The sequence below is a fragment of the Tetrao urogallus genome (genome assembly GCF_951394365.1).
Source record: "Tetrao urogallus genome assembly, chromosome: 11".
NCBI lineage: Eukaryota > Metazoa > Chordata > Aves > Galliformes > Phasianidae > Tetrao > Tetrao urogallus.
The window spans coordinates 9,551,177-9,561,135 of NC_136824.1; the positions used below are offsets into that span (position 1 = coordinate 9,551,177).

At 38.6% G+C, this 9,959-nt stretch overlaps 1 protein-coding gene across 1 annotated transcript; it reads right to left on the reverse strand.

Moving 5' to 3' along the window:
- Positions 1-536: 536 nt before the first annotated feature.
- HDC (histidine decarboxylase) lies at positions 537-9,644 on the reverse strand (the record flags this gene model as incomplete). The annotated part of the gene is made up of 12 exons (XM_079540962.1): positions 537-1,295; positions 1,480-1,581; positions 2,267-2,365; positions 3,517-3,607; positions 3,714-3,876; positions 4,161-4,227; positions 4,492-4,635; positions 5,500-5,634; positions 6,426-6,548; positions 7,647-7,760; positions 8,292-8,464; positions 9,617-9,644. The coding sequence occupies 12 exons, from the start codon at positions 9,642-9,644 to the stop codon at positions 537-539; spliced, it is 1,998 nt and encodes a 665-aa protein (XP_079397088.1).
- Between the last annotated feature and the right edge of the window lie 315 nt (positions 9,645-9,959).

Here is a 9,959-nt window from a genome sequence, read left to right on the forward strand (position 1 = left end):
CAGATGGAATGGCGGGGTTGCTGTTTTTAAACTCAAGAGTTGAAAAACTGCACTAATGGATAGTAAAATCTCTGGTCACATCATCCTCTTTTCACAGTGCAGAAGGGATGCTGGCACTGTCTGCGCACACCGAACCTCACAACAATCTAGAGAGTTTAAGGCAAGATATTAAAAAAAAAAAAAAAAATAGGGCAAAGAGAATGGAATTTTTAACACCCAATTGAGACCAACATACTTTGTCAAAATGTTTCTAGTTTACGATTATCAGCAAAGGGTGGTCTATTAGGCAGAAGTTAGCATTTTCTTTACCACAGTCTACAAACCAGAGTTTCACGTTATATGTCTACAAGGTTTATTTGACACTTTAATCTATAAATACACACAGTTTTCCACCAATAAAAGCACAGGAATTTTCTCAGAGGCTGTTACCACAATATGCATATTGAAGAAAATCACATGTAGTATTGCATATGAATAAGCAAACTTTGGTTCTCTTTCTACCTAGACAGCTCTTAAGCATCAATCTCTTTTACTTGTTAAACGATGGCTTGCAGGGGGCAACAAGGCAGCTGAAGACCACACTGAATGCTGCACTCCGGAAAGCTTGGGACACTGTAGAACTTAATTAATTTTTTGAAGGCACTTTTTTTGAGCATCATCACCTCTTCAGGCAGCCTGGAAAGAATTCTGGCATTTGCATGAGGCGCCTTCTTGTCAGTATCTGTTGCCTTAGGATTACATTGCTCAAGAACATCAGTCACTGGCACACTGTTGCAGCTAAGCGAACGTGCTGTCTTTTTCTTGCCTTCAACAGACAAATAACTGAATAAGAAAGAGGTTAACTTATGTTTGGTAACATCTTGTACATCTTCTGGAAAACAATCATCTAGATCCCCTTGACCTTCCACTTGCTGACTGATCACACATGTACTGGGACTCCTTTCTAGCTTTTTAGGCTGACCTACTATTTTTCTGGAAGGTATTTTGTATTTTCCTTCTTCTATATAGAGCTGAGAAGCATGACTAATAACGCTAGAACTAGGCTCAGATATTGGATTAGGGATTTTTGCCTCATCACCAGAACTGACGTGATGCAATTCATTATGCTGGCTAATGATTTGGGCTGCAGTGTGTTGAATGATGTTCCAGTCTTGCAGAATATCTTCCCTGGTTGTGAACTGAGATGTTACAGTAAAGCGGATGATGAACTTATCATGAACGGTTGCTGGAATAAGGAAGAGCCTGCCAGAACTGCTCAGTTCCTTCAGGAGTTTTTCTGTCAGCCAGTTGGGACCCTGTTTTAAATATGGATAGGAAAAAAACCATAACTGTTAAAATTTCCAGTGTCATCCAAATATCTGCAAGATTTTCAGGATTACAAATCTTACGTGAAAGCTTATTCATAGTTCTTAATGCCTATGGAGAAAACAGTTGTAGTCAAATTACTCCAAGAGGACATGCAAACGTCCCAATTTTTACCTTCAAACGAAACACAACCAATCCAAGATGTCTCTTGGCAGGAATTTCAAACAGTGGATCACTTCTTACCAAAGATTCAAAGAATTTGGCTGTTTCAGTACCCTATGGTTAGGGGGAAAAAAAAAAAAAAAAGACAATAAAAAAGAGCAGTTATAACTAGTTTATCACAAACTCACTGTAAGACATTAAATTGAGTTGTTAAAAAAAGAACTACAATCCTCCTTAAGAGGATTTCATTTCATGCATGGTAGCAAAAGCTAAGACTGACAACAAAACTAGGAATGGTTAATGCTGTCTCTATTTGCCCAAATCCTTGACAGTGATCAGGAGTACCTGGGCTAGATAGAGGAATTCAAATAAAGTTAGAAATTTGAATGTTTCTTTTCCCGGATTAAAGTCCTGTTGCAGCAACTATTTATTCACAATATAATCTCTTTTATTTACATTCCATCAAAGTCTTAAGCCTGTAAAGTTTCATAGCAATGTGTTCAGCCATCCATTACATCCTGCTTCCTAAACAGCTACCACTTCAGTTCAAAGAAAGACTCTATAAAACTTACTCAGTGATGTGCATTGGTTTATCAAGTTGCTTTCCACTGCCCATTGCTTCCAAGAAAGGTACAGGAAATGCTTTGTCAACATAGTACATCTTTACATGTTACTGAAGGGTAAAATCAGCACGCATAGTGAATTTCTGTTACTCATCTTCGCATGACTGAATTTCAGAAACTCAGCTACTGGTAAATGAAACATAACACACTTATGCTTGCACTGCTAATGCACATACATGCCGAACATGAGCTTGAAGCTTTTTCACCCCAAATGACCGAATCACAAACCACAGCTTCAAAGAACGAAATCGACGACTCAGTGGAATTTGCCAGTGCTGTGAAAACACAAGAGCATATCAATAAAGTGGAAGCAACAGAAGGACTGTCCCCTCACCGAACATGGCCTGTTGCTTCAGACCTGTGCTCAACTCAAATCTTTACTGACAGAATAAATTTCACATTACTGAAACATAGGTAAGCCTAGAAGAGAGCCATCAAGAAAATCCTATGTCTAAGTCTTTTTCAATTATTTGCAAAAATAAATTTTTGTCTATTCCCCTTCATCTAGAAGTGAGGTGTTAATCTATGGATATGTTTAGAATTTTCAGTTGATTTCCAGCATATTGCAATTAATGACTTGTTTGCAGTCAAAGACTGTTATTAACTTGAGATGTGATCTGTCTATTTACAATTTAGGATTGCGTGTTCACTTCACTTTGTGTAATTTGTATATTTAAAGGCCATCCTGAACATCTTCCCATGTAATTAGTAAGAATTCATGCAGGAAAAAATTCCTGCAGAGAAAATATCACCTACTGTATGGAAAAGAGTGACAAAAGCTACTTCTAAGGAGCTACCCAATAACATGCTAGGTCCTATTTAACCACAAGAGAGACTCATTGATTTATTTCTTTCCACTCTCTACGCACACTGCTAGTGAAAAGCACCATTGATTTCAAGAAAACAGTCATCTTTTCAGGACTTGGGTGAGATCATAGCAGAAACAATTGGCGGTTGAATGTTCTCTTGGTTTACTGTATTGAAATCTGCTTTAAGATGGATCTAAAGCGAAATGCTTCAGTTCTCCTATCTCAGTACGTTTTAATCAGAGGAAAATGTAATTCCTTTTACAGCTGTTTCAGAGCGTAGTGCTTACATTGCTTATTCCTTTTTCCATTTTATCACATAGGAGAAATATAAGAAAAATCATTCAAAATGCCACCAATAGGAATTATGCAAACAATAGAGGGTACCAAAATGATTCTTCTAACCAAAAAGGCCAGGCTAGATCCCCGCCTGTATAAAAAATGTACTTCAATCTCTATAAATCTCCAAAAGCTTTATTAATTAATCTACTCATGATCTCTGCATGACTTTAACGTTTTTAAGTAGTAAGACCACTTGAAAAATAACTCAGAGGAATTTCTCAGTCAACATTTGACCATTCTACGGGGAATTTAAAACATAAACGTAATTAAAAACTTACCATGAAATCAACAGCAGCTCCTGAATTGGGATGTCTGAGATAGACGGGGTTAACACTGAAGGTTTGATGTAGCTTGTATTTATCCTTAACCCTATCAATTGTAGAATGAACTATATTTAGAAAAAAAATGTGCAGGGAAAGACTTAATAATTTTCTTATTATCCTTTTGGTGTTGTTTCTGCTTTGCCTTTACTCACCAAAATCCTGTGCAATCAAAATGAACCATCATCCATTTAGAAGGGTTAAAAGTGAAGGAATCCGCATACTCAATTCCATCCAAGAACAATCGAAATTCAGGACAAAGAAATGCTGTTCCTGCATATGCAGCATCAATATGAAGCCAGAGTCCCTCAGCACCACCTGTTGGAATTGAAATTGTTGTTATACAATGAATTAAAGTACCTCCTAAATTAAACTAGTACTTTCCTCTCTTAAAAGCATGCATATGCTTGTGCAGGAGGTGGACAGGTTGACAACAAAATAAAATGCAAGACAAGAAATAGAAAATCTAGTTTTATTTTAAGGCTGTGGAACCAGAACCACAAAAACACTGAATTCTGACTTTCATCACGTATGACGATTGATGTAGAGTTGGGTCTACAACAGAATTCTCAGAAATAAAGGGATAAATAAATGACACTTACAAATTGGACCCAGCTCAGAGAGACTGTCAAAAGCACAGACACCAGTTGTACCCAAAGTTGCACAAACCTGGAATGAAATAAGGCTATTCAGATGGCTTTTTTTTTTTTTTTTTTTAAATAAATGGATGCAGCGCTTAAAAAGTTGAAAAGCTATCAATATAGTTAAAATGAAATCAAAATGTTTTATTTCAATAAAACGTAAATTCTCCTACACATTTTCACCTTCAATGAAAACATTTTAACATAGCAAAGCTATATCTAAGATATTTCTTACGTTGACATTAAGAATACAACACTGTATTAATACTCTTAATCAGAAAACTGAACATACAAAGACGGGCACTAGGCCTTTCTTTCTGTCTTCTGCTATGGCTTTCTTCAAAGTTTCACCTCTAAGGGAAAAGTTCTCATCCACAGGCAGAAATTTCATCTTCACAAGAGAAATCAGGCCAGCCTTTTCCACAGAAGAATGTGCCTTAAAAAACAACAAAAACCAGAGCAGTAAGTGATAAATTATGGCATTATAAAATACATTTGTTGCAATAAAGCCATAGATAAGGTAATTCTTGTAATCAAGATTAATATAAATCTGAAAGTTTGTTCATTGTGAACAACTAAAAGAAATACAACATTGTAATTTCAAGAAATTTATTTGGGCATTGGTCTCTAAAATCTAGTAATAGCTGTATTTATCTTGTAAGGGTCATTTATCAAAACCCAAATCTTAAAAGACTCACTAGAAATGGATCAGTCTCAGCATTTGCTCTTTTCACTGTTGTAAGACAACCTTGAAACATGCCTTGTTCTGGGCTCACACAGATTTAAACATCTCACAGGAAAAAGCTCTTTTTGTTATATGAAGGGCAAGCCAGTATGAGTGTGACTCCCGCTGCTGTCTTCCACAGGAGAATGTGATTGTTCAGCTTAGGAGCCAGAAAACAGAACAGGTTTGCAGACAGAGTCACATCATTCTGTAGGCATTTCTCCAAGAACAAGCTTGCAGGCCAAGCGAGCCTGTCTCCAAATGGAAAGAGGCTGAGAAGAAACAAGAGCTTGAAGTAGTATGAGATCAGCAGTAGCTATAGCTGCTGAAGTTTCTGGAGAAATGTTTTGCAGGAAAGAAGTGCAGAAATCAGTCATCTGAGAAAGTCCTTTTCAGACTTCTGGAACACTGCAAAATCTCATATCTATTTCATTTCCCCATCTGAAGAAAAGGGCTTTCGAGTGACTTGATCATGCTCGTATTTTTCTTTTTGTACAGTAATGCAAGATCACAATGTCATCTGATGGCCTGCCTGAGACAGAGGCCAATTTATTCTCTTTGTAATTTGTAACCTACTTGATCAGATGCGTAAGCAATGAGACGAGAATTGAGTGAGGACTCGTCAGCGTCTGGCTCAGAAAGCTTCATCTCCAGAATTTTGTTTTTCCGTGCTGCCAGGAGCGCAACCAAGGTTGATTCACTCACGGTGCTCTGCAAAGACATTGCTCATTTACCGCAACATTTTTCTGCTTCACTGCTATTTTGCCAGTGATCGAGCAAAATCATTCAAGTGCCCAGTTACCAACCTGGTCTTTTGGTTCTCCTGCTGCTTTTCTCAGACACAATGGAAAGTCACTAGCTGACAAGCAGCTCTCTGGGCCAGGAATACAAAGCAAAATCTTTTCGCTGCCATGTATTATTCGTGTACGGTACTGAGGTGAGCAAATAAGTCACATTTTTCTTTTGTTCTTCTACAGATTAAATTTAGTATGTACTATAAGTAATACAAGTCTAAAGAAAACTGTTTCTGTAGCCTTAGCACTGATTCCAGAGAGTACTTGCTAAGACCTTTTGAAATAAGGTGAGGTTCAGGCCTTGGATCTTGGGGCTTTCAGAGACACAAAGTCAGCATGAGATAAACGAAAAAGAATATATGTGGATGAGGACTGCTGGGAAGACAGTGATAAGTCATTGTCTTTAGTTACGCAGGAATAACTTTAGTGAAGCAACAGACAACCAAATCTGATTATCTCGTTTATCCTTAAGTCTGTTCACAAGAATACCTGCTCCTAGTCTATAACGTATTAAGGAATAAAAGCAATAGCAATTCCTATTCCATTATCATCTAAATATGAACCTAAAATCTGGGAAAGAAATGTCAATATTGGAGTTGTTTCCATTTGGACTTCATTGATTTTGCCTCAAAGAAAAATGATCACCAAGAACGAAATTACTTGAGTGCAACCAGGAATGCTGATGGGACTAACTCTGATCTCCTTTACCTGTAATACTCCTCCGCCCACACTATCAGGATGGTGATGCAGGAATTTATCTGGAAGTCCCAGCATTTTAGCCAGCCAGTCCATCACATTCATTTCCAGTTCTGTACAGGCGGGACTGGAGGCCTAGAAAATTAAACAAGAATGATGCTGTAAATTCACTCAGCAAACACAGCAGGAGTTTAAGCCTTTGAGAGTACACCACACGCTACATTTTAATTCATAGCTATTAACATTTAATTGCCTTGGCAGAAATCTCACCTTGATGCAACACACAGATACAAGCTTTGTAACACTGGATATATAAACAGCTAGCCCTGTAACACTATGACTCCTACCCAGCAGAACACAATGCTATTTTAATAAAAACGATGTTGTTGTTCGGTGAGTTCTCTGACACAGAGATTACAGCAAACTACGTGAGGCAAAAACGCATAGTTGCAGTTCACCACCACTGCTCACAGTCCCTAAGCAGAAAAGTCACTGATCCATCTTTTTGGTGGGTTTAAAGAGCAGCAAAAGATTGAAGTTGTTTTGCAGTGTCAAGCTTTCCGCTTATGAAAGAATCAGTTTATGAGAGTTTACATTACAAACTTAACCGAAACAAACAGAATTACAAAGTAAATAGAGAGCGTGGAAATGGACACTTCTGTGTATGCAATGAGCTAATCTGATACAAGTACACAGAGACTGTAACCTCCCAGTTCCTTACAGGTTTATGGGCTTTACTGCTTTCTTAACATGGAGACACATATTTAAGTGCGACACCAAATACTCAGACATTATGGGACAGGCTACCAAACATTCTATTTTAGAAGGAGAAAAATAGAAAGAGTGCTTTCCCAAATGAGCAGGAGAACTGGAATGAAGCCCAGCCTAACTTGCAGCCAGGGGTGCTGGCTGCTCTACTGCCTGCAGTGCTTGTGCGACAGTCTTAGTACTGAGATAAACGATCAGGGAACAATGCTTACCGTGAGGTATGCAAATAATTAGAAAACAGACCTTTCTAAGTGGTGCATTTTTTCATTCAACTCTTAGTACTGGCAACATTTGCTTTTACATATGACTTATTTTTTACAAGAGACATTTTTCAGTTATACACAAACAGCTTACAATGGTCTACAGTAAAAATTTATACTGACTCATAGAACCAGAAGGAATGACTGTGATCTCCATAATATACACAGGAGAAGAATTTCTAAGATAACAAAAAGAGTGATTTACCCAGGTGAATCCCAAGCAGTTAATTGCATCAGCCAGCATATCTCCAAGGAGCGAAGGCCAAGAAGTAAGAGCTGGGAAGTAGGCATGCATGTGTGGACTTTGCCAATGAACCACCTAGAATGAAATTATCTGGAAGTCAATTCTGAAAATGTGAGAAAACTGTGCACAAGATATAGTGATTAGTGCCTGCTTCATAATGGGAAAGGATCATAGCAGCGTAATATGAGCAATTATAGAATTGCTATCAGAAAGCTACAGAGACAGTATCAACAGGAGTGCAGCATTATCAAATGATAAAAGTGTGCCGTTATTAGATAAATTCCAAATTATATCAAAAGCATTTATCTGAATTTTACAGGCAGACAAAGATTGTGAACAGGAAAGAATTGAACAACATTGCACAACAGAGTCCAAAAAATTTACCCTGACATGGGGAGTCCTTACAACCAAGTTGCTATTGCTCATTTTATCAAAGAGCTTGTTTTTGGCTGTATGCCACAATTACATAGCCTTCCTCAGTACTCCTGAAAGAGCTTGCACGCTGGTCACCAATGCGAGCATGCATCTAAAAACACATTCTGCAGAACTTGTGCATTCCCAGGTTTTGGGTATTTACCCCAGTTAGTAATGATTTTTATTTCTTACCCCAGGCATAATGATTTTCTCTATATCTCCAAAGATGTTGTCCCAGCTATCTGGGTCCATTGGGGCAGAATCTGGCAACTGAGCTTTCATGTAACCTGGTTGCACATCAGGAGTCACTCGTCTCTCTCTCACATTGCTCAGGTACTGGCAAATGTAATCCACCATGTCTTTCCCTGGAAGAAGCAAGCCAATGCTTTGAGTTTATATTGAGAGAAAAGCAAATTGCAATATTATCACGTCATGCAATCTGTCAGGATTCTACTCAACATTTGGTTCAGACTAGTCCTCTGAATCATCATTTAACATTACATGGTCCACTAGTGGAAAAAAATAATAGTCTGCACTCTGACAATAAACTCATTACTTCGCTTATCTAAGAAAATAGAGCCATATTTCACAGTACGAGTCTCAATTCAATGTATTATGAACCAGCCTCATGAATTAGTGCTCCTGTTTAGCAGAGAACATGCACATGGCACCCCACATATAGGAGCTGTGTGACCTTTGGAACGTTTCCAATTATTCAGAGCAAATGTTCATCAGGAGAAATACTGGGCAGCAATCAGGAGACCTGAAATGATCTCTGGTTCTGTGACCAGCTAATCTAGCGAAAACTAGATTTCTAGGGAACTAAATTTCTAGGGAAAACTACTCAAACTTTATGCCTTGTCTATATTATTAGTCCCAACTAATAACGTAGGGACACAGCTTCTGAAATAGACTTCATGGAGACTGAACAGATTCACAAGGTTGTCATCGCTCAGTAGTTCAAGTGTACTTCTAAAATCAGATCATGATGCAAATACAGACTGTTTGATTACAGACGGGACAGATTTTCTTACCTACAGATAAAACAAAAACATACAGAAATGCAGTTCTCTTAATGTGCCATTCTTCCCTGTTATTATAGCACAATCCCTTTTGCATGCTCTGAAAACAGCTACACAGCTCAATGCAATACCTCCAATTACCAGGTAACCTCCTCCAGCCTCGAGACCAAAGATTGCTCCCATCTCCACAACTGCTGAGTGTCAGTCAGGGAAGAGCCATTGTGCATAACCCCTTCACACAAGTTTATTCAGAATTTTTAGGCTTCGGGGCTTTCCCACAGTATTCAAATTAAGATAAAAAGTCTAAGTCTTCCACTGACTAAATCTGTTAATTCAAACTGGGACACATCATCTCCACTCCAGCAGATGTAAAGCCCCAAGGGCATGGGCAGTTAAACAATTCACAGCCCCCCCTCATTGCTGGGTGCCACCCACAGCCCTACAACAGCTCTTCCTCAGAGGCAAATGCGACCCATTTCCATGAGGATCACTCACCTCTCCGTCTGTACTCCTCAGGTTCCATGCTGATTCCTCCTAGGAGCACCTCTGCACACTTGGCCTGCAACCTCTCAGAGAGTTGTGGGCAGACCAGTCTGGTGCCCTGCTAGCTGCTCACCCTTTATAGCTCTCTTTATCTCAGACTTGCGCACAAGGTTTAACGCAGGCAGGTTATTGGTGAGTGTTTATCTAACTCCTCCCAATGGAGGGCTTTTACAGTCTCTTGTACATTCTCATCTGTGCTCTTTTGATGTATAAGATAACACATCTGTGAGATGAGCTGTCTCGACTCCAATTCTTTCTTGTTTTGCAAGCATCTTTCAGAAGACACTCAGTAATC